This window comes from Mastacembelus armatus, chromosome 24 (genome assembly GCF_900324485.2).
Source record: "Mastacembelus armatus chromosome 24, fMasArm1.2, whole genome shotgun sequence".
Lineage (NCBI taxonomy): Eukaryota > Metazoa > Chordata > Actinopteri > Synbranchiformes > Mastacembelidae > Mastacembelus > Mastacembelus armatus.
In genome coordinates, this window is record NC_046656.1 from 11,991,771 (window position 1) to 12,017,577 (window position 25,807).

At 40.6% G+C, this 25,807-nt stretch overlaps 1 protein-coding gene across 1 annotated transcript; it reads left to right on the plus strand.

Moving 5' to 3' along the window:
- Positions 1 to 1,180: 1,180 nt before the first annotated feature.
- On the plus strand, positions 1,181 to 17,388 carry ppp1r14c (protein phosphatase 1, regulatory (inhibitor) subunit 14C). The gene is made up of 4 exons (XM_026317976.1): positions 1,181 to 1,510; positions 14,213 to 14,296; positions 14,886 to 14,918; positions 16,873 to 17,388. Exons 1-4 carry the CDS (start codon positions 1,277 to 1,279, stop codon positions 16,945 to 16,947), a joined length of 426 nt encoding a protein of 141 aa, XP_026173761.1. The 5' UTR covers positions 1,181 to 1,276; the 3' UTR covers positions 16,948 to 17,388.
- The last annotated feature ends 8,419 nt before the right edge of the window (positions 17,389 to 25,807 follow it).

Genomic DNA, 25,807 nt, shown 5'->3' on the forward strand with positions numbered 1-25,807 from the left:
GTCAGGTTGATTGGTGACTCTGAATTGCCCATAGGAGTGAGTGTGAGTGTGTGAGGCTGTTTGTCTCTATGTGGCCTGTGATGAACTGATGGACTGGTGACCTGTCCAGGGTGTACCCCTGCCTTTCACCCAAAGAGAGCTGGGATAGGCTCCAGCTGATCCCTGTGACCCTAAATAGGAAAAAATGGGTATAGATAATGGATGAATATTGTTCAGCATAAGGTTTTCCAAAATTGAGTGAAACAATAGCAGCATTTTATTCAAAATGTACGAATCCAAATGATCATTGAATGTAATCACAAACAGCTTATCTCTCCTTTGTGGCTATAGGCAGCAGAGGGGCTCAGCACTATCACCTCACTGAAGGACGATTTGTTGCAGGACTGTTGGATTTGACTGCATTAGTCTCTTAGCTGTACCCGATAAACTCTCACATCAGTAGGTTACATATGTATTTGCTACTATTAATTCTCCTTGTGACCAAAAGGTGGCGCAACATACTTCCTCAATGTCTTAGCCTACTGAGGTTTGGGTTCAAACATATTGATATAAATACATGCTGGTGATCCAATTTCAGGTGCGCATATCCATCTTTGGTTTTTCTAGACATCTGTGCTTCACAGATACAGTGACATAATAACCTAAAATATACAGTTCAATAAACAAATACTAACACAAGATGGCAGAAGAGCACGGCTGGAATTTAGAAAGACCCTCTGCTGAAGCACACCAGCATCTGCCTGCTCTCCACTGATGCACAGACAAGCACCATTGAGAGAATCTGTTTGAAACACTGCAAAAAATGGCCACGTTATCAAATATAAAGCCTAGGCCTGTATCATAGATCAGTCTTCAGGATCTTTTCCAAAAAATGGTTTACCGTCTACCTGCCAATGGCAACATTCAGGTTGAAGAATTCAAATCATTGCAGAACTTTAGTATTTTAACAGCTGCTGAATGACCATTTTCTGTTTTACAGTTATTTAAAAATCGTTTATGAAGCGCAGTGTTGGCAACCTATGGTCTAATTTCATTCCACTCTATTGTAAAAGGTTTGGATTTTCAAGGGAGACATAGAAACCACGCGCCTAAGGTGCTTCATTTCTTGCAGCGTTCGCTCCGCCTCCTCGGCCGTCTCCGGCGCTGCGCTTTAAATAGCAGCTGTTTAAAAGCTCCTCAACACTCTCCTGCTCGTCGTGCAGCACACAGTTCCACTCAGCGGTGCAAACCTCACTCATTCACACATTTGTTCAGTAATAAGCCCCAGCGTTCCGAAATGTCGGCCGCAAGCACCGAGACTAGTGCCCCGCTGCCCACCGCCGGCAGCCGCGTCTTCTTTCAAGCTGCACCCGGGGTAGGCTGCGTGGGTTCCGGCTCCATTACTGGGGACGATCCGGTCCAGAAGAAACAGGGTAAAGTGACGGTCAAATACGACAGGAAAGAACTGCGGAAAAGACTGGTCCTGGAGGAATGGATCATTGAGCAGCTCAGCGAGTTGTATGACTGTGAGGTGAGTGGAACAGAAATCACACTCGGTTAGGGCGCGCACTTGTCACAGACACATCCAAACCATACCGAGACAGATGGACAGGGAGACACTGGTTAAGGGGAACATCAGCTTTGAATACACACTTTGTCAGTGCTGTGGGAGCATGACAGGATGGGTTTATAGCATTACATCAAATTTACATTCATTTGACCTATAGGTCATTCCCCAACCCCGACTCTCCGGCTTTACACGCGCTGTATCTATTGAGTTGCAGCCAGAACTGCATCATATGGCGTCTCATCGCTGATTTTAGATGCTCAGCCCTCAGTCTTTGCAAACCGTGCAACCATATTTACAGTGGACGCTGCCACCATCCTAAATAGCTTGTGTCGTTGGGTTCATTGGTGCTTCTTTGTCCTCTGCAACACCGACACCTGCCGGTTTTTGACTCAGGCGGGAATAGCAGGGGGGCTAAGCAACACAAAGCTGTCTGGTTTGTCTATGTGGCTCTTTGCTGCAAGGCTAAACACTGAGTACTGTCCCCTCACATCTTCACCAGTTGAGAAACTGCACGGTTGCGCCTTTTACGCACCAATCGCCTCGGTTGCACCGAGAAATACATTTGGCACTGTTTGTAATTTTAGCCTCTGTATTAATCTATTTGACAGGCTGTGTTAAGCCACAGCAGATAGGCTAAGTATTTCAGTTTTTCTGTGGTTAAGAAACACACCACGCGTTTGAATTAATATTTCAGTCGTTTCTGTGGAAAATTTCTGACCTTTTAAACGCTCTCTTCACCATTCGAGGGATGATCTGACGCCAGACGATATGGACAGCCTAATTATTTTGCGCTCTCGCGTTCACAAGTCGCATTCTTTAACATTTAATAGGGGAATGGGAGCACCGTGGGGTTTCGTGCGTGTGGGTCTGTGTTTGTGCATTTGGAGATAAGGAGAGAGAAAACGCAGAAAGAGAGAGATCCTATAGGTGATGTGGCACTGTATGTGTGTGTGCGCCCCCCATGCCACACACAATCTACTGCCAGAGCCAAGTCGGGGGGGAGGCCAGAGAAGAGAAAAGACGGACAGTGTGGTAGGGATGTGCTGGCTCTCCTCGCCAGCCAATCACCTGCTCTAGCACTGGCCTGCTTTCCTTACAGCAGAGGGTCAGCACCACCCACACATACACACCGCAGGCATACAGTATATCTGTCACCTCAGACTCAGCCAATCGGGATGAAATAGAGGGTGTGAGCGTGCATCCAGCACGTGTCCACATATGAACCTGTAGTGGAAATGCCTTTTATGAAGACTGAGGTTGTGTGTGTGTGTGTGTGTGTGCGTGTGTGTGTGTGTGTGTGTCTGTCTGTGTCTGTGTGTTTGTATGCATGTGGTCATTTATTTAAGTAGCATGTTGCATGTCTGACCATTAGCCTACAATGATTCATTGCAGGGAGTGCACGTGTCCAGAAAACACATGCACAAATCAGGATAGCAGGGACACTTCAACGTCAAAGCATTATTGTCTGTTTTAGTAGTTTGTCCCTTTGCTGATAGAACACAGAGCAATGCAATGCAAATATTCGTTCCCCACACTGAAGGCAAATAGACTCTTCAAGCTAAACCATAATCACTTCCTCTAGCTCCAAACTGATCTCTTCTGGTAGAATTTAAAACTTTTTGCAGTCATCCCACCCTCAGCTGCTGTTTTTATGGCTTTTCTCTTGTTTGCAAGCTTGTTCTCCTCTACACCCCCACCTTGGTTCTCACTCTTGTAGGAAATACTGTAGCCTTTCTGCAAGAAAACTAGTTTACATTTCAAAGTGCATGGCTGAGCTTTTGGCTCATGTCATCTGCAGGTGTGCTTCAACTACAAGTTGTATGATGCCTGTCCCACATGACTCAACTGATCAATTTGATGTTTTTTGATGATTGCTGGAGTGCATCAGCCCAGCATTAATCTCAGAAAGTCTCTGATAGGTCATGCAGCATATGGCTTTCTCTTCCAATGGATGTTTACCTGCAGGGTTTTTGATTCCAGCCTTTTGATTTGTTTAATGCAAATGAATATTTACATGAATGGTCGAAAACACTCAGCATCTTGCTGCAGAGTATTGTGATTTCTGGATGGTACGACATTTATCTTTTACTTTGCTACAGTATGAGTGTTGAAAAGGACCCCCACCCCCTCCCCTCGCCATTGCATGTCATGACTTTAATAGACAAATGTCTCTGCAGTTCATATATCAGGGTAGATATTCCCATCAGGGTGACACATCCTCACGTCATGTCATTCACACGGCAAATGGGAAAATATCACATGATAACCCCCTGGCTCGGTGGAGTTGTTGCTATCATGCTGGATACTGGAATGATCACAGTGTTGACTGGTGGCTGGCATCATTTTTCAGACACTTGTCACTTTGCTCATCCGTGCATCTGTCTGTGAAAGGATAAGTAAAAGGCAGTGTTTGAACAGGTGGACTTTTCTGCTTGATGGATGTTTGGTGACATGGCTGTAAACAGGAAGTCACACCCACTTCCTCTCTGTTAACACCTCGACTGTCAGACCTAAGATACACACCGGTGTGTATTTTGTGTGTAGATATAATGAGAGACTGCTGATTTGGTTGTGCTGGTCAGGCTTAAAGGTCAGCTTCTATATCAGTTCCATAAGAAAACCTGATAGTAGAGACTGTCACTGAGCATATTATGTAACGTGGTGCCTGTTTTTGGTGATGCTTAAAGTGACAGAACAGAGAAAGTATTAGGTGAGACAAAATCGGATTTTATTAATCAATAATGAGTATATGAGAATTTCAGCAGCAAAATCTGCAAATTGCCAATCCCAGCTGACACTGGGTGAGAGGTGGGGTACACACTGGACAGATCACCAGCCTGTAGCAGGGCTGACACATAGAGACAGACAAACACTCATATTCACATTCACACCTACAGGCAACCACAAATTAGTCACTAATTGTGCAACAAAGTAATTGTAAAAAAAAAAAAAAAACAACCCACAGCTTTCTGTTTCACAGCACTGTGGCAGAAACAGGCTGGATGACTTCCTGTTTCCAGTCTGAATGTTATACTAATCCTGCATCTCTAAGTGTTTACTTCATACTGTATGTAGCACAGAAGAATAATGATGATGTCAAGCTTCTCATACAACTCTGTATTTCCCAAGACATTTTATCCTTGTAGCTAACGGGACATTTATGTAAAGAAAATCTCCAGATTTTATTTATGTTTTTCATCTTCTGAAGTGTTTATTGGCTCCCATTAAATACATTTTGCCCAACATTGATTTTAATTTGCCTCGAATCTCCATTTCTCTCTCTCTCTCTCTCTCTCTCTCTTGGGTGATTGGATAACAGAAGGTGAGTTCTGTCAAAGATGGATAACCCTCCGGTCTCCTGGGATATGTTGCCTGTTCATTTCGCTGTTCAAAGGACAGAGAGGGGAGAGGAGAAAAAGAAGAGAACAGAAGAACAGAGGAGAGGGGTGACTTAAAGAGAGACAGGGAAAGAGAGAGAAAGCCAAGGACCCTTGGGCTCCCAGTACAGCCCATAGTGGAGGTTATACAGTGTCTCATTGATGTTTTCCTGTTATAGTGGTATCCAACAAATCCATTGGTGACACTATGAAGATGCTGTTGCAGTGGTTTCTACCTCTAACACATTTATTTTTCCTCGCTGGACCAAAACTCCATACAAAGTGACTAGAAAGACACAAAAGAACCAAAAATAAATGCAAAATTACCACAATAAGACACTGAATGATCAGAAAGAGATGCAAAATAATCACAGACCTAAAAAAAAGTATGGAAAACAAATAGGGAAATTTTTGATCATAAAGCTCTTTTATCAATTTGCACCTTTAATTCAGGATTGAGTTTTATTATAGGGATACTGTCATGTAAATGTGCCCCATCATTTACTTGCACCACAATCTTTGCTTCTCATTTCATTGCAAACCTCCATCACCTCTGTAAATGAAAATCCACTATACCAATCACTCTCAGGGCTAGACTGTACTGGAGTGCAGTTTAATGATGAGGTTAAGTTTAGGTGATTAAAAGGCAGAATGTGTCAGCACACATTTACCAACAGTAGTAGATACGTTGGCTTGCAGGCTGCAGTTTTGTAGTTTGCGTTGTTGGGGTGCATGCTGCAGTCTTTCCCTGAATACATTAACATGAAACTATACAGGTCAGTGTACATATTTGAACTAAATGGATTAGGGGAAGCAGGAGATGGAGCATCTTCCTGCAGATAATAATAGATAACGTTTCTATCTGCTGCTGTCTTTCTCTCCTGAAAATCACCTACAATATGTAGGGTCGGTTATCTTCCACTCTGTTTTGTGTAGGAGGGTCTGTCTCAAGGCGATGTTTGCATGTGTGTTGGGAACAAACTAATCTGGGTTTTTTTTTTTTTTTTTTTTTTTTTTTTTTTTTGCTGACTTCTCTTTCTCCCAGCATCAACACAGACATCCTGGTGGAAAACATGAGCATATTAATCTCTTTCTGCCTGTATCATTATCCCCCTCTCCCGTTGCTTCTCCTGTGACCTTGTCAGTAACGTTTCCCCTTGGTTGTCTTTCATGTTTTTCTTGCTGGGAAGCAGAACCACCAGATATCATGTGAACCTCATAGGGTAGCAGCAATGGAGTTAACTGTGCAATCCAAGCCAAGTCATTTAGGGACAGTCAATAGGTTTAGGAATAGCATGCTGGGGATAAACGCACACATATCGACATGCAAAGACAGAAGCATTACGTTACCACAAAGGTTACTGGATATTCTGTATGTGAAGTGTATGGATTACCGGTACAAGGAAATCTGCAAATCTGAGAGAAAAACAATGAGTAAAATACACATGTACATTAAATTATGCTTCACCATTAATTCAGTTATTACAATCTGAGGGACAGATCCGACCATTGGTTGATTTAGCCAGTGGTCCTGATGAGTTTATGGATCTCGGGGAAGGTCATTGTTGTGCTTGTTATGTGTGCTTGGAAAAGCAGGCGTCTATCTGCCACTTAAACTGAACAGACAAAAATAGAAATGTGCTTAGCGTCTGTGTGTGAGCACGTTGACACATTTCATTTAACACCTGCAGACACAGGCATCTGATGTTAAACAAACCAGGGGTGTTGACAAGATGGCCTTTTAGTGAAAAACTAGCCACCAGCTGCTGAAACAGATATAAATGCACACGTAGCAGGAAGGTGTCAAATATCTATCTCAAAAGCAAAACGAAGGACCAAAGTTGCAGTGTGTTTGTTCCCCTCTTTATTACATTTGATTTTCTGTCCTGCTGTTAATTTCTGTGCTGTTCGCAGTGTTTTTCATCTCAACTTAGGTCCCATCACAGCGATGGGCCACTGAAGCAGGTTGATGATATGAAGTGATTTTCATCTAATTTTTGTTTGCGTCAGCCTGTCTTTCACTCTCCGCTTCCCTTTCCCCCCTGTCCTCTGTGGTTTCCGACTCTCTTAAACCTGAACGTTGTGTTTATGGGCTTGGCCATCATGCGGTCATGGAGGATTCAGGAATTAATGCCAACCATCGGGAGGTACATCAGGCTGTCTGCTTCATGGAGGAGAACGTAAAGATGAATAGTATGAAAAATAAAAAGGAAGAAAATATCTGCAGATTGTTAACTGGACTTATAAATAGTCAAATATTATGTTTTCCACTTATTCTTCAACAACTGAATCAGTCTTCATATGGGATGTCAGCTGCAAAGTGATTAAAGATATCTGCCAAGATGTGTAAGCCGACTGGCAGAAATGGGAAGCCACTGAGGCTGTGAAAGGAAGAGCTATTGACTTTTCACACTCACACACTGACTTTCTTCTCTGCCTATGACATCTCCACCCAGCCCAAGATGATCCAGTTAATCACTGGTTTTATTGTCAGTGGATCGGCACAGTTTATAAACTGGCTCTGTAGACAACACTGACTCACTCTCTGAGGGTTGGCACTGCATAAAGATGCAAAACACTGTTGTCATTCACATGGCTGAGAGGAAGAGACTCACAGAGAAGGAGATGAGGGGAAGATGGAGAAAAGGAAGATCATTGTTTTGACTTTCAAAGTCTGTGAAGTGGGATCACACAGTATACAGTATAGGTGTGTCTTTTACCTACATGGTTACCATTGCATGCGCTGAATGAATGATCTTATTCTTGGTCAGCTTTGATACTACTACACCACCACCTGACATCTATATCTTCACAAAAATACATTTTAATAAATCCATTAATATTTTATCTAGCTAATTGTTATGGTTGCTGACTGGCTGACCAACTGCCTGCATGTGACCTTGATGCTATTAGCATTATACGTCCAGTTTGAGTGGAAGCTTGGCTTTGCACTTCTGGCAAAGGTCCACAGGGCCTCAGCCGTCAATACAGTAGCCTCAGGGAGAAACTGCCTGCCTGATAAATTCAGTAAAGTGAATCACATGGTCCTGAACCACAAAACTGTGAAACAGTGTCACAAGACAGATGCTGGTATTTTCCTGGTTGATGTTCCACAATAATACTTACTCTGGACTTTTAATCAGGATTCACTGCATAGGTTATTTTCAGTGTATGTGCATGGCTGATGAGAACACGTGCAGGGTATCCTGGTTTGTGGGCGGCTTTTATGTGTTGCTTTGTTAGCCTGTGCATATTTATTGTCTGTAGAGTTGATGATTTTTAACAATGGGCTACAGTGCATTCAGTTCAGCGCCATAATAAAGCCAGTAAAATGCTGCATTTCAGCTACATACCCCATGAAAAAAGAGACAGCTCAGTCTAGGGGTAATGACAAAATGTTTTGCATCATATCCAGCTATGGCAGCAACAGGGAAGAGTAACAAAGCTTTTGATGCACTGGTCCAAATATACTCCAACAGGCAGGTGCATTGGAACCGTTATTAGAGATCCTTGGCAATAAAAGTAAGCGGATCCTGATATGAGACATGTCCTAGCTGACCTGGGAGCTCATTGATAGAAGCTGTGAAGTAAAACAACACGAGGATTACTAGTGTGAGGCTGCAACTACCACAGTGAGGGATGGATGAATGGTGCGGTTACAGTTAGCTTCCAAAGTTCAGCATGCATAATGAGAGTTATTTTTAACTCAGACTCTCCTCTGAGGATAATTCCTCCCTCCAACCCTCATTTTTCTACCAGTTCCCCTCTGATATACAACGTCCTCTGAAGCACAGCTGAATCAGCGTGGGAAAGAGCTGCAGCAGCTGACTTTATCCAGTGAAGTCACTCTATCCATGTATGGTTTCAGCAAATCATATTGCTCAGGGGGCCATAAGGAGGTGTTGGGAGGGAGGGGAAGGAGGAAAGGAGGGATGTGGAAAAGGGCTTTGAATCACCTAATCCTACAGTTGCAGTTTTTGTTTTCCCATGCTTCATGAAGTCATGTATTCTTCCTGACCTCTTGTTCACCTTGATCCTCCAGGATTCCTATCATTTTTCTTGTCCCGTCCTCATCCTGTGTTCTTTGTCGTGCAGTTTCTCTCCGTTTCCTGCTCCTCACTCAGTCCCATAAGATTAATTCATCCCACCTTGAGCTCCTCCTCGCTTTGATGTGACACAGCATGGCAGTGTAGAGACACAAAGAAAGCTGAGCTGGGAGGTTTTTACTGTTGCACAATCCTCCTCTTCCTTCCCCTCTGCCTCATCATCACCGTGACCCACTTCTGTGCACTCCCCATCTCCATGCATCTTGTTTTCTCCTCCAATGTATTCTAGTTATTGCTCACATACTTGCCTCTCTTCATTCCTTTTCACTTATTGCATCTCTTCAGTGTCCCTTCTTATTTCGTTGTTTAACATTTCAATCTTTTCTTTTGCTTTTTTGCCCTATCCTTTAATTATTTTTCCTTGTTTACATCCATCCACCCATTATCTATACCTGCTTATTCCTATTTAGGGTCACGTGGATCTGCTGGAGCCTAGTGATGTAGCCATGGGTGGATTACTGAACAGGCGTACTGGGCACAGGTCCGGGGGCCCATGGGGTCTGGGGGCCCTAGAGGAGATCCTTAAAGGGACTGTAAACCTCTCAATTGGAGATTATCTACAAGCAACAACAAAATGCAGAGAAATAATGGGTGAAAAACAGCTACAACAAAATACAAAACAAGTAGATACACACTGACTACAAATCAAGAAAACAGTGTGTGCAGCCACCTAACAAGAATAGGATTACAGCTCTGTCAAAACAGAAGTGAAAGAATTGAGAAATGCAGCAGGTTAATTAACAAACTTTACCTCATTATTTTCTTTTCTGCAGAGCTGCACTAATTTCTCAGGGAGGAACTTCTCACAGTACAAGTAGCCAGGATGGCAAAGCTACAGAAAACTAGCTCATCAAACCTTGGACTGTCTTCACCGGGCACAGCTATCCATCCAAAAACATGAAACTAAATTCTGCTGTGGCATTTCAAGCACAAGTTAGCAGCTGGCTGACTGTTAACCTACTATGCCATGGACTGGCATGACATACTTAAAAACGTAACCCCTGCTAAACACAACTGGTAAATCTAGTTCATGTATGTAGGCTATGAATAGGAATAATCATGATTCACTTGGCTGAGTGAAATGGTTCTTTGTCACAAGGAGTTTGACTCTTTGTTTAAGTGTTTGAATAGAGTCTGAATAGAGTTTGTGGTGAGTCACAGGGTCGGGCCCCTTCCATTAGCTTTGATTCACCTCATCACAGATGAACCAGACTGAAAACCCTGCCGGCTGCTTTGCTGTCGGTGAAAACAAGTCTGCCACACATGCGCACGTTTTTCTCTGCACACAGCAAACACACTGACTGTCTGTTTCACTCTGTGTTTCTCTCCCTGACTTTCTTTTACTTGCCAACTGAGTCTACACAAAGTTGCCTTCATTACAACAAACACTTGGCCCCTTGTTATCTCTTTTGCACACACTAAAATCTACACATAAGATACACACAAACTCTCTTTTCCTTTTCTTATCGCTGTCTTTTTTCTGCATATGCCCCCTTATCTCCAACAAATGTTTCTACACTTCTTTCATAGATAAACACGCATAGACATTTTCATGCATTCCAATGTAAACTATATACTGCAAGTAAACATTGACTAATTTTTCATATGTGTGTGTATGTATGTATATATATATATATATATATATATATATGTGTGTGTGTGTCTGTCTGTCAGGCATTGTATTATGCACCAATACCGCCTCTGAACACTACACTCAAAAACCAAATAATATTTAATGTGTATGAGAGCATATATTGTTTGCCTTGAATGTAGTATTGTGGCTTGAATAGCTTCTGATTCATTGTTGTTTTGTCACCCTTCCACTTCTGTCACAATGGAAAATTATTTTCCCCAAGGGTAGAGGGCGTGACCTCAACTATTTTAGGCTCTCAATCACCAGCAGGACAACAACAACTTCAGTGTTTATCTGCACATTAACTGTGTGAGTGCTTTTCCATTTTTGTCACTTAGTGGAGTATGTTGATTAGACTTACTGTAGGTACTTTCTTACAAGCTCCACAGAGAAACAGAACCCTGTAGCGAGTGTTTCTCTGCAGACTGGTGCTGGCATTAAACTGTGTGTGTGTGCGTGTGTGTGCGTGTGTGTGCGTGTGTGTGTGTGTGTGAGGATTCACACATTGTTGGCAATTGCCTGCAGTCATGCTTCATGCACACACCAGCCCTACCGAAGTCAGCACAAATCACGGTGACAGAGGGTGACCGACTGCCTGCTGACATGTGGAATAGTCAGGGACAAACACACACACACACACACACACACATGAACACAAGGCAGAGTGATTGACTGATTACTAGATAGATAGATGAGATATTGTCTTTTCCCTTCAACTCTCAGGAAAAAGTAGGTCAGTGTTAAATTCACTCTTCTGGCCGGCTTTTGCTTCACTCATTCTAGTTTACAAATTCATCTCAATTTACAGGTTAAAGGTTTTCTCTGTATGGGAACCAGCAATTCACAGAGTGCTAGCTGAGCACTGCCTAGTGTTGTTGTTTTAAATTTCATCTGTTGTTTTTGGCATTCATGACAGGCGATGATTAGTGTGCTCGGTTCATATTTCAGAACTTGCAGGTAGCTGCTGCCAGGTGGAAACAGGTTGACCTTTTAAGAAGGAACGGCAGTTTTTACTAGTGTCTTGTAATTCTAGTGCAAACCTTTGATGGGTTTTGATGCCTAGCTTGAAGTACAGTGAGTGCAGTTTTATCTCTATTTTTTGGTTCGTTCAACCTTTATGGGACAGTATAGAGAACCACACTAAGATGAAAAGCATAAGAATTAATAATAATAAAACTCTAGGGGCAACCACATAATGTTCATTGTTGCCTCCCACTCCTCTTTATCCATTTATTCCTCTTCTCCTCAGAGTGAAATAGCTTATCTCTTCTCTGATGTTTTGTATTTGCATATAACCTTAGTCCTCTGGTTCCACTACAAAACCAATAAATGACAGGCTTTGATATAGGCTGCCACATTACCTAGTTTCTCCAACTTTGTTTTCTGTTTCCTGAACAATGGGGAATTTTGAAGTGAGACCCTCAAACTAGGATGTGGAAAGAGATTTCAGAGAAAGAGGGCAAAGGCTACACTTGTCTGTAGAGAGAAGGGGATGCTTAAAATGCTGGTTGTGTAAATGCCTCTTAACAGCTCAGGAATAAGGATGAAGCTGTGGTAGACTTGTGTGAAAGTGTGTGTATGAATGTCAAATATGAGGTTAACAAAATGTTTCTTGTGAGACCTACATTTCTGTTGTACCACAAATCTTTACAGTTAATGATTTTTAGAATTTAAAAAAAAAAGAAAAGATTTTTATGAAAAACTCCAGTTGCACTTGGTACAATAATTCATCTGTAGTAATTCTGTCAAACATAGAGCACATAATGTACCATGCTAGCCTCCTGCAGCTTGTCTTCCATTTATTATTGTAATTTCAAAGGTATAATTGTGAGCTAATTCCATTCTGTGCGCATCAATCCACCCACCGAAAACTGAGATAATAGAGACTGAGCTTTAATGCCGGGAGCTAAAATCAAATCATCCTTCTGTCCTCGCTGTTTCTGTGTCTGAATACCTGTGCAGACTGCAGGCTGAAGCACACAGGAGTCCTCCGAGAGACTTAAACACACACACACACACACACACACACGCACACACGCACACACGCACACACACACACACACACACACACACACACAACCCTAAACTCAGTCAGTATTGTAGCATTTGATCTTAATCAGAGATCATCCTATAATTTTACTGCTATTGAACATACTAGCTATTGTTTATGAATGTTGGTTAGTATGCAATCTGTCATTTGTGGTTATGTACATGTCTGAGGAAAATAGCAGAGTTCACTCTAGAGTCACACTTTATTTTAGTGTAAATTGTGGCCCATGTTGTTTGTGACATGGTCTTATGTCCCAAGCTAACGAGTAGCTGCCTGTGGTTTTATGGGTAAGGGATCATGAGAAATGATGAACCAAGCAGCCAGGACTATGATCTTAAAGTAACTGAAATTGGCTGAAACTTCAAAAGCTGGAAGTTGATTTTTAGTGGGATTGTCAAAGTGGTTCAGTGGAGCTTGTTGTCCTATTGGCACCTGACTGTGTTAATGGAAAACTTTGATATTGAACAATAATGTAAAAAGAGAAAATCACAATATATTCAGTGTCCACATCATGTGTGTATGTCTTTGAAATTCTTTCTTTCTTCAGTGTCTATCCATGGCATGTTTGGATATGAAGGCAAATAAACTATGGTTAGAGTTAGTTAGGCAACTCAAACACTTTGCGGTTTCAGTTCATGAAAAGCAGACATTAATTTTCAAGGCTGTGACGAAAACTACTTGTATGTAAGTGCAGTAGACCCACCACTGAGCTCCACACCCTTGCTTTCCAATTTATTATATAAGGGCCACGCTGCACTGGCAATGAATTTTGACAATGAAATCATGTCATAAGGTGGGAAATCATCTAATATGTCTGTGGGGTGTTGGGGTGAGAGTGGCAGTGGTGCCCATTTTGCTGCAATCATGCAGCATGTTGCAGTATGCTGTTAGTGAGCAGCTGGTAAAGGCCATCACTTGAACAAAGGACATGCACTTGTCCATGGCTTCTCTGACTTTAATTCCCAGAAGGGGAAGTCTGAAGGATGCATCATGCGGTAGCTGAGGGAAGGCTTGATCCTCCCTATATGCCTTTTCTGCACAAGCCTTAGGGTGAAATAAAACTAACCAGAGGACCTTTTGAAGTGGTGTTGAGCTGAATACAACCTCTAACCACTAAGCCAGTAAATTGCTCAGCCCAGCACAATGACATTTCCATATGATCTCTGTCCCTAATAGGCAAATATACAGTATGTTCAAGGCTGTTTGGGATTTGGGGAACAGATCTGTGGAAACATTGTTTTAAATAGACTTGGATTTATGTTCAGGGGTGAAAAGAATTAACTAAAAGTTATTAGAGTTGGTGTCAATGAAAACATTTTCCATCATGATGATAATAATATGCATCAGCGTTTTGTGCACATCATTCCAACACAGAGTCTTGTTTAGTTTTCCATTCTAATTTCAAGTTTACCTCCTCTCTCTTATTCCTCTCTTGCATGTTCTTGTCTTCCTCACTTTCTGCAGCTCACTAACCACAACAGTGTCTTTGTGTTCCAGGAGGAGGAGATGCCAGAGGTAGAAATAGACATTGATGACCTGCTGGAAGTTAACAGTGACGACGAGAGAGCCAGCAAACTGCAGGTATACCCCAATGACTGTGTCAGGGGTACTGTGTCTTTGTACCTAGATGTCTATTTTTAGCAAATGGCATTTTAATACATTGCTTGTGAATCACTGTAAAAGGGAGTTAGACATGAGATTAAATCTCTGTACTTTATATCACCCAGCAGTAACGGTCTCTGTTACATTAACTTATTTTATGACTGACCATAATTTCTGTTTATTTGTACCGACTGCAGCTAGTGATTTCCATCATTTACAGAATGACTTTTCATATCATCCTGACAACATGTCAACATGTGCTGTTGCTCCCTTCTGCTGCTTTGTAGTCAAACCTAACATGTCCCAGATGCAAAGCAGGTCCTCAGTGAAGAAACATCATCATTGCATTTTTGTTTCCTTAAGCAGTCATGTTTTACACAACCAAAGCATTTTCTGATAGTAGTTAGAGTTTTGTTGCAGTGGAAATTGAGAGTATGCTGTCTACTATTGAAAGAGCTAACTACATAAACAGCAAAAATGTAGAGTTTAAGGTTAAGTCTCTGTAGCTGTAGTGATTCAAAGACAATATTGTAACACTGTCTATAACTCTCCTCTGTTGTCTACACAGGAATCATTAATAGACTGCTACAAACCAACAGAGGTGAGTTATGTGTCTGCAAGTGTGCAATAGATGTGTGTGTGTGTAGAGGTGTTAAGTGTTTGGGTTGGGGTAAAGTGAGGTTAAGCTATTTTGGTGGTTAAAGGTAGCGCAGACCAATCACATTATCTCTACATACGGTGACCTCATCGAGCCTGGATTCCCCATCTGTCATCTGTGTGTGTGTGTGTGTGTGTGTGTATGGCATTGGGTCAGTTTGTGGCAACAACTACAAGGTCACTGGTATCCAAAACTACAGTAGTGTCCAGCCAAGTTAACAGCCGCTAATACATGTCGCACCTAGGCACCGACCCACTCAAACACATTGTAATCCCTTGAGTATGGACTAGCACAGATGCAATTTAAAAAAAAAAAAAACAGTTCCAGAAAGAAGTCAGCTGGGGATAAATAGTGAAAATGGAAGGCTGGTTAAGTGGAGAGAAAAGGTGAATGTGATAAAAGTAGGGAGTGATGGAAGGATGATGGAGGAAAGAGTGAGAGCACTGTTAGGAAAAATATGCACAAGGAAAACATGGAACACGGGGAAGGAAATAAGAGACAGAAGCCATCACAAAGTAACATGGAAGAAACGGATGCTGAGAGATATATGAAAAGACAGCCAGATGGAGAAAGAAAGACCAGAGCACAGGGAAGAGAGGAGGACGAGAGATGCAGAGGGAGATAGAGGAGGTGGAGGCATCAGTAATTAGGTCACAAGCAATGTCACCCCTAATAAGGGGAATTCAATTCCAGTGTATTCTCAACCGCAACCACACTAACATGGACCTCTACACAACCTGTGGGTCCTCACAGACTTACTTTTCTTCATAATCCATTATCTCTTCACTGTGATTTAAAGGACCACCGTGACTGGAATTTGAGACTCTGTGTTTCTTTACCATCCATTTAGAATTATTTCTGCCTGTTTTTGTATGCGTGCGGCACAATGCGGGATGTTTTGGCAGCAGCTGTGCTTAATATCTAGGGCTCCTTCTCCCCCACATTTCCCTTTGGTACTAGCAATTCCAAAACACGTAATTCAGTCAAGAGTATTACGGTGAATGAAAAATCGAGAGTCAGACTTTCTGAAATCACATCAATGAAAATGTAAGACTTTAAAGAATATGTAGCTGGGTTATGTATCTGATTTTATTCCTCTTTGGGGAAAAAGTTCAACATTTGGAGAAATACAGTTATTTGCAAGGTTTGTAGGATTTCAAAATCAGTACCACCCTTATAGATCTAAACTAAGTTTAGATCTACAATCTGCAGGCAGGTAGCTTAGCTTGGCAGGAAGACAGGAAATACTGGGAAACAAGTAGTCTGGCTGTTTCCTACAGTATTAGAATGAACTTTCGTTATGTTTTAGTACAAAATGACAAGCTGTGGCTTTATAGGGGTTTTTCACACAGTAATTTCCTGGAGCCTTGTCATCATAAGGGTTTAATTAGTGAATTTTGGAAGTCCTGGCAGGTGGATTTTGTTACCTTTGGATAGAGCCGAGCTAGGCAGTTCCCAGTTTCCAGTCTTTATGCTAAGCTAACCACCAGCTGGCTGTAGGTTCAGATTTTGCATAGAGACAAGAGAGCATAGCCCTGCCATAGACTGGCAATCTGTCCAGGGTGCTCCCTGTCTCTCGCCTGGCATCTGCTGGGATTGGCTCCAGCCCATTGGGACCCTGAATTGAACTAAGCAATATAGAGAATGGATGAATGGATGGACATGAGAGTGCTCTTAGATCAGCATATTCCCCAAAATGAACTTAACTATTACCTATTCCTTTAAGAATCAATGTTTCTATATTATGTAGGACTCATCTTCTGTTAATCATATCCCACAAATAATAGTAGGACTCTTCTGCCTGGTTTACTATGCAAACTCAAGCAAACTACAACCTTTTATTTGTAAGTGTGTATATGTGCATGCATATCTAAGTTTCCTTCTTTTCTCTTTATAGGACTTTGTCCGTGAGTTGCTGGGCAGGATAAGGGGAATGAGAAAACTTAGTGCACCGACCAAGAAGGGCCTATAATGGCTGTATTGGTAGCCATGAATCATCCATAAACTATGCCATCTCAGCTCCACCTACTTAACCCACTTAACATGGACTGTCATCACACATAAGAAACATTAGTAACTATTCTGCAACCTCCAAACATACACCATAAAACCCATGCATCTAGCACTAGTCATTCATTCAAATAGAATAATGTGTATTATAGTATTTGACTGTTGAAAGGTACGTAAGAAAATCAGAGCCAACATGGTCAGATAGCTTACGGCTACAATGAAATGTCAAACCAGAACGTGCCAGAACTGCAACAGTGCTCTTATATGAATACAACCTATGTAAGTTCACATTTCAGAGCCATGGTAAAAGTTTTACGCTGATGCTGTAATCCCAACAGCCATACAGACTAAAACAAATCTCAAAAATGGAGTTGGTAGAAAAAAAAAAAAAATTGTACTGCAGTAGGTGTGAAATTAGCTGTAGCACTATGTAAACACATTGCTTCATGACTTTGTCATTTTTTTACAGAGGTGTTTTGCTGTTACTTCTTTTAAAAAGGTACTGTATGTTGACATTTGTTGTTCATGTGATTGAAGTGTGGTTTTCAGCAGATTGTTTTGTCCTACTGTACTTTAAAGTCAACATTCATCATTAGTCCATCAGTGCTTGCAAATATAAGGACGATCTGTTGTTTTATTTTAAGCACAAGGCATCTATACATCAATTCTGTGTTTTTGTGATGTGTAAATTCTGGAAAGAGTGGGGACATTTTAGCAAAACAGACTAAAACAGTGTAAAGATTTTTTTAACCCATTTTCTAGCACACTTTTCACCACAGTAAGGCATGATGGGTGTTGCGGGTCTCTTGGTATGAGACTACAAAACCTGTATGATTGGCAGCCTTTCATACATCATCTTATGCATTGTTGTTCATTGCTGTCCCTCACCAGATAACATATCAATTAGTTGTTTAAGCCCAAACCTTGTAATTGTTTCTCAAACTCTGGTTTCACTTAACTCTGCTAACCTGCCTCAATAATAGTGGTCGATGTTGCCTTTAAGGATATTCAGGATCAGTTCACCTAATTCTCAGCACTGAACCTTAACCACCTTGACAACCTAAAGGCAGATATGGTTGAGTCAGAACCTGAGGAGAACCTGAAACAAAGAGACTTAAACCTGTCAGGCCCCGTAAGGGAAGGTGTGCCAAAACTGGGAGTATTGAATCCTAAAGGTCATACGTCATGGAGGCATCAGTGTGACACAGCATTTCCACAGTGATTAAGTTTGTAATAATATATGGACACAGAATTTTAAGATGTTTAAAGCTTTTACAGGTTGTACAAAATAAGTTGTAATTGCATAATCCCAGGTTTAAGAGGTGGATTTAGCTATTTATTGTTGTTGATGGGCTTCTGTGCACCAACACACTCGAAAACCTGTAAGCACTGGTACAATCATGACTCTGTGATTTTATTTATATACATATATAATATATATATATATATATATATATATATATAATATACATATATATAATATATATATAAAATATATATATATATATATATATATATATATATATATATATATATATATATATATATATATATATATGTATATATATATATATATATATATCTGCCAAAGACAAAAGCAGGGCATTGATTGATTTTCACATAACACTTGCAAAACACCCAGCCTGCATGCTAACAACAGAGAAAACATTCATAAAGAGTATAGATATTATGAAATTATAATCAAGCAAAAAATACTTTTGGACTTAGCTACCATATATAACTTTGTAGAACCTTTTGTTTTGAAACAACGTGACTGTCACGTTGGAGAAAATCCAGGAAATAAAAAAAAAAAAAAAAAATGGTGCTGTTTTTGATGTTCTTCCCAGGTTTTGGTTGTGTAAAAGGCATTTTTGACTGTCGATTGATGTTGGAGAAATATGTCTGAAAGAAATGTGTCCTGTCCTTTTTTTTGATGACATGTATGTCTTCTAAAGTGGCATCCTCTTTGCATTTACCTTTTTTTCTGTTTAAATAACATTGGACTGCACCACAATCAGCTAACACAATCAGTGGTTGATTTGTTTAAACAGATCATGTGTTTTCCAGATCACTGAATTGGCAAGGAAAGTTGAAGAGGAGGCCATTATAGATCATTAAGATGCATCCAGGACTCATGTCGAGGTACCTTACAAGATTTTCTCTGTCAAGAAACAGTTCAGGGGCAATATGATGATATTTTATAATTTAAGGACTTCATGTGGAGAGTGTTTTGAAAGGGTGCGTACTAGAAAGCTTTACATTTGCATGTTGTAGCATGTTGAGGAGAATATTTTGTTGGCCCAAAGTTTCTTTTTTTTGTTGTTTTTTTTTTTTTCACAAAATAAAAAACTTTTTTATACCTTTACCATTTATTAAAACTAAAACATTCAGTTTTTTAGCTGCAGTTATGTTTTTCTGTACATCCACAATAAGCGTTCCTGTTTTTAAAATGTAATGTGGTGTGTGGTTTGTTTTTGCTGGTAATAAAAATGCAGAATGACTCTGCACTGTTTAAACAGATGTTCTTCTGTGTATTTTTTTTTTTTTAATTTTTCATGGCTAAAGTAAAAGTGTTCATAGACTTTATTGAAAGCAATATTTCAACATTTTGGGAAGTATGCTTATTGGGTTTCTTGCTGAGCGTTAGATGAGAAGATCAATACCACTCTCATGTCTTCCCACAGAGGGTGGTCGTAATTTTAAAAGTGTATCTGTGTGGCCGAGTGTGTGCCATTACTCAGAGATTGTATGTGTGCTTTTTATGTTTCTGTGCTTCTGCACAAGGAGCATATTAGAGTATTGTGGCTGCCAATGTGTTCCTACTCATTGCCACACTATGTGGCAGTAGCTTAGTAGGACATGCCTGTGCACTGTCTGATTCTGTAAAGAGCTTATCAGGGTATGACATTATTGCTCAATGCACGCATGAATAGCCTTTCTCTGCAGCATGTCTGGCCCCATATGGACTGGCCTACTGGCCCACTGTATGCTGTTGCTAAGTAGAAAATGTTCACTGATGTCTGAGGAAGGTTAGAGATTTTTAAAAGGCTACTCTGATTGCCTAAGAAGGAATAATCACAATCCATGAATCATTGTGAGGGAACGAGTCAGCCTCACTGTATAGCTTCCATTTCTTAATGGAAGTCATGTGGAAGAACATAGGCCAGTTTACAGAAGACACAGAGAGAGACACACACACAGATATTATTCCTGCAGAAACTGTGCTAATGAATAATGACTCTGTGACACGCATTCCCAAACAGCCACGTGTTTTTCACTGCACTAACCAGAATTGCAGAAAGTGCTGCTGGTGATGCTGCTGTCGTGTGTTGGGAGGAAGAGAGAGCCAAAGCAGTGCCAGTGCGACTGTGCAATGCGACAGGGTTGTGTATGTGCCTTTAAATTTCATGACCCAGTTTTCACAGCTGGGGCTGGCTGGCAGGCAGCTCTCGTGCACGCCGCCTTGAATAATTGGGACTGTAAGGTGAATGTGAGGGGAATAGTTAAGGACGGGAGCTTCCCCCCGTCAGCAAGCGCGCTGGGTTCAGTTAGCTGGCTGCACACCAGCAAGTCTCGCACACAACTTGCTGTTGGTCATGGTGTTTCACAATTTTAAAACTGATGTGAATGGAGGCAGTGATTTGATAGAAGCTAGAAAAAGTATGAACGTATGAAATGAAATGAGCTTGGCAAGAGGAAGAGCCATCTTTGTGAGTTAGTATCAGGTCTATACTTCTGATGTTGAAGCCTCTAGGAATCTAAAGGTTGTGTGAAATCGTCCAGCATACCACACTGTAAATTTCATGTCTTCACATCCCCATCTTCATTTTGCATTCTCTCTTTTGATCCTATATGTTTCTGTCAGCTCCTTGATTTTCTTTTGCTTCTTCTCCCTTGTGGCTGCAGTGCTCCATCATACCAATACCTCAGAGAGACAGAAAGAGAAAAGAGTGGGAACAGACTGAGTGTATAAAAAGAAATGCAGATGCTTTAGATGACCAGAGCAGTCAGCTGAGAGATGAGAGATGACACCAGCAACACACAACCCCCACCCCCTAGTTCCTTTCAGCTGGAAGATAGAGTGCTGTGGAACCCAACTGTACCATCAACGCTGGGACGACATGTCACACTCTTATACTCTGCTCATTCATTCACACGACAGTCAATTCCACCATACAGCATCCACTATTACCCACTTAAAGAGAAGGAAGCTCCATGGCAGAGGGCTGTGTACCCTGCACACTAGACCTGCAGCATTTTGGGTAAAAAGGGACATGGCGTGCAAAGCTCTCTGTCCATCATCCCAATTATAACATGATACTGATGTAGTATGACAATAGCTTTACTAACCACATAAATTGCAATATTAAGAGAATTAGGAGACGTTACCCCAAACTGAATCATTCCTGGCAAAATGATTTTTTTGTTACTTACTAAATATTTAATTCTACTTAAACCTTAAGTACAACCAAATCCCTGGGAACAGCCTCCTTACTTCACTTTATAAATACTAGATAACACCCATGCATGTGTTCTACTTACGCAGCATCCGTGTGTGTGTAAAAAAAACCTGCACTTCATCTCGTGGGAAATCTATTTAATTTCACTACACTGAGTCCATTTAATATTTCAGCACTCTAGATATAAATGTTACAACTCTTACTCTTGAAGCATAAAAAGTTGTAGGCGTGTACAAGATCACACAGACTTCATAGCTCACATGCTACTATTATTATTACTACAGCTGTTGGAAAACACACAGATGTGTTCTGAGCTGGTTTTAGTAAGAACAAGGTTTACTCCATAACTGCAGTGAACACTAGTAGTAGTAATATCTATTAACAATTTACAGACTAAAACATGGCAAGGGATCCCAACCAGACCTTTTTGTAAAGGGGTCACATCATCGGTATCACTGAGATTATTTCTGAGAAAGTGATGACACAGTCTGATCAAAAATCAAGTATGCATTTTCTGTAAAGCACAAATAAATTATGCTCCACTCTGGTAATATTATACAATATTATACATAATGCCTGTATATTAATAATAGCACAGCTGCTAGAAAGACTTTTAAGAAGTGAATACCAGCAGCATGGAGGCCTAGATGTAGTGCGTTTAATACTTTATAGTTCAGCGTTCCACTAAGCCAACCCAACAGAATAAATGCCTGGATATCAGACAGCCAACACTGTTGTACACACTCTGTAGACAATACCTCTGCTACCGTCCAAAGGATTAACTGTAAGGATTTAGACTCAATAGTACTATTTACTCAGGTCACATAAACATGTGGCCGTTGCCCTGTTTTGTGTATGAACAGCTTGTTTTTGAGGTTTATTTTCTTTGTTGCGATTGGTCATCTCAGTGCTTACCCAGAGGGATGTGATTCAGCTGAGTGTGTGTGTGTGTGTGTCTTTGTTTAAGTGTGTGCTAAAGTCTATTTAGACAACACAGAGGGAGTCCTGGTGGGGAATCTGTTTATCTACAGGGGGTGAGTTCAGATCATTCTCCATTATGCCATCTGTTTCTAGAGAATTATGTAGCAACAGGGATAATTAAAGCGGCTATTATCATGATGGTACCACAACAACACACACTACATGCCCAGTGCCATATACATGTACACACAACAGCAACTTGTAACAGGGGAGCTAAGGGTTGGGACTGCAAACACTCTTTTAGATTTGGTCTTGTCATATCCATAAAGAACAGAATTAAAGACTGGTGTCCTAGTAATTTAATTCATATTTTCCTCATAATAAAACAATGACCAGTTAGAATCAGAAGAAAATGAACATCCCTGGAGAGAGAGGTCAAAGCAAACCCTCTGATTGACCCTTTTCCTTTGTTTTATTTTAAGATTGTGATCAGGCCTCAGCTGTCAACGGCACTAATGATTTGTCTCTACGGAGTGATGGTCCTGTTTGCCTGCTGCTTAAAAGGTAATACGAGGATAAAGAGACAAGGCCACACAGAGACAGAAGGTGAACAGAAAGGAAGAGTGATAAGATAAAGAGACAGAAATGAAAAACAAGTCCTAGTTGCAGTACTGTATATAGTCTACTATATCTGTGATCTGATCATGACTAGTCATCTGCTTTCATATCGGCTATGAAAATATACTACTATTACACTACATGGGTTGCTAGAAAATATAAGCATTTAAGTCTGCACCATTATTGTTCCAATTGGCAATAAATGCAACAAATTGACTGTGAAAATTTGCAGCTAAGCTGTGACTTGCTAAAGTGATATCACCATCACGCTGACATCTGTTTACTTTTTTCGGCTGATGAGATGAGTGTTTTGTAGGTGGTGATGTGTTACTATTGTCAGCACAGCAGCATATCTGCAAGCTGGTTAGAAATGAATTTCTGCAGCCCATGCAGTGTTACCTAACCTCATTATCTGATATTATTTGTTCAGCACCACATAATTGGCTGTTAAGTTGCCTTCGGTTGATAATGGAAATATTGCAATTACACATGGAGCATGCTTTACTGTCCTGGTATAGACTGTAAATACAAATGGGACTTTTTACTTTACACCCACGATTCCAAGAAGTAAGAAGCAACTGTGAACAAACAATATTGATTTTGTTGCTTCATACAATATTCATTCATTTAAAACATTGTGTTCTAAAAGAATATTGCCCTTATTAGGACCAACAAAGGTATAAAAAGTTGTATTTTAATATGTGTGATCATACAATACACAACATTTTCTGCCAAAGTTAACAGAGTAGTGGTTATTTCACATTAAGAGTTTGTGGATGTTTTTGTTTGTTATAATGTATAATATAACACTTACAGATACTTTTCCCTCCAAGCTTAAACTTTAAAAAAAAATGTAAACTTCAAATTTTAAAGGGTTTTACAACCACATTCCAGTAGGTGTAAAAAGATGCAGTTTGCCTTTGGATGGTTGAGTCGGCTTATCTGACCTGCACCCTGACGTTCACTGGCTCGTGATTTAGCTTCACACACAAGCGCATAAGAGCACAAATTAATCCAAATGAATCAGTGAGGCTGTTTGTCCTCAAAAATCAATCAGTTCCTCCATCTGCTTATTTTTCAGCTGTCCACCCGAATGCATCATTGAAGCAAACACACAAAATTATTCTGTGCTTTCTCTCATTTCAGCAGAGAAATCCTATAAACTCAAAGCTTCAGTGTGTACAGTCCAAGTCATGGTGAGCATTTGCTGATGAGCAATCAGATATGGGATCTGTATAGGGAGGATCCTGAGACCCTTGGGAGCCAAATACAGTTTGGGGCAGCTTTTATCACATACACATGACTTTGAACCTCACACCAAGTTTAACCACAACCTACCTTGTACCTATTGACTGACCTTCAAAGCTTCTGATACAATCAAAAATGAAAAAGTACAAAAGTAGAGACTAAATGCAAGAGAAGAAGAGCAGAGAATGGCTTCATCTGGACGAAGGTTTTGTCTGAAAAACCAAGCAGAGTGATGCAGGGAGGTTTGATTAAACTACTTCAGTAAAGGCTGAATACATTAAGCTCCTTTTTTTCAATCAGATTTTTTCCATCCTCTTCATCGTCCATCCTGTCAGACAGCTAAGAGATGCCGACAGTAGAAATGTGCTTTTCTCTGTCCATCTGTGTGTCAGCATGTGAGTATCTACCTACAGGCCATTATCTCCTCTCTTCACCTCCTCCATCGGCGAAATTGTCAAACAGCTGGTTGCCATGGTTGCAGTTTACCCTGCACCAATCAGAAGCCACTTTACTGGGGGTCCAGGGCAGGGAATGGGGGGTGGGGGTAAGCCTGCACAGTCTGGCAAATAGTGACGATACGAGCAGAGATTAGCATACATTCATCCAGGAACAGTAAATCCTTGCTCAAATATCACTGGGTTAGCTGAAATAACAGTAGTCAGTGGTATTTTTGTCAGTCGGCTCATTTTGTGTAATTGAAATGCTGTTTGTTGAAGGGTAACTGTGAGGTGAAATGCTATGTTAGTCATTGATTTCTTCTTTTTTTTTTGGTAAAAAATAGATATCTGTATTTGGGAACCTGATATGTGAGTAGTATATTAGAGAGTAGATTAACCAGAACTACTGTTACTCCTTTTAAACAAATTGCAGGCATTAAACAAAACTTAATTCTTTTTATAGCTCTGCAATTATCTGGAGCTTATGATTTAAACATCTTATTGATGTATCAATGGAGCCTAATTAAAAAGGTATTGGTATATTCAGTCCCTTTATAGGGATAAAGGGACTAAATGTGGTTTTGATGAGCCAGACTTTTAATGTAAGAAGAGGGCTCCCTCTTCTGGTCAAAACACAATGATAGTCACTACACATTTGTTCTATAATGATTGTACATTTCAAAACTTGTACTGTATCTTCACTTTTGGTGATTTTGAATTGAGATATTTTTATGTATTACCTTTTAATCCTAACCTGTGCTGACATCCAGGCTACTGTGTTTTGTGAGCCAACACAAAGGACTGCTTAAATAGCTGTATGAAATGTTACTGCATAGGGTTAATGGAAGAAAGCATCCTCTGGTGAGCACATGCTATTGACTCAAAATGTGCATCTTCTCTTTTCGACATAATTTGCAGCCATTCAGACGTATTTAGTAAAAACAGGAAACACCTGACTCTCATTCTTTTCAAATCCATTTGTACGAGAGGAATATTCATGTTTTGAAGGAAATTACAGTTTAGTGCTTAAGGACTGATTTCTCCTGATAATGCTAAGGGCTGACATGTAAAGTGTAAAATCAATCCCTGAGTTTTTGAAGTATCCATCTGTGAAAATGATGGATTATTTAGTTTTATT

What these genes read in the sequence shown, in the direction of transcription:
- ppp1r14c (XM_026317976.1), top strand. Translation starts at nt 1,277, where the DNA reads ATGTCGGCCGCAAGCACCGAGACTAGTGCCCCGCTGCCCACCGCCGGC. An exon ending in AGAGAGCCAGCAAACTGCAG is followed by an intron (nt 14,297 to 14,885) that starts GTATACCCCAAT and finishes TTGTCTACACAG; the next exon opens with GAATCATTAATAGACTGCTA. An exon ending in ACTGCTACAAACCAACAGAG is followed by an intron (nt 14,919 to 16,872) that starts GTGAGTTATGTG and finishes TTCTCTTTATAG; the next exon opens with GACTTTGTCCGTGAGTTGCT.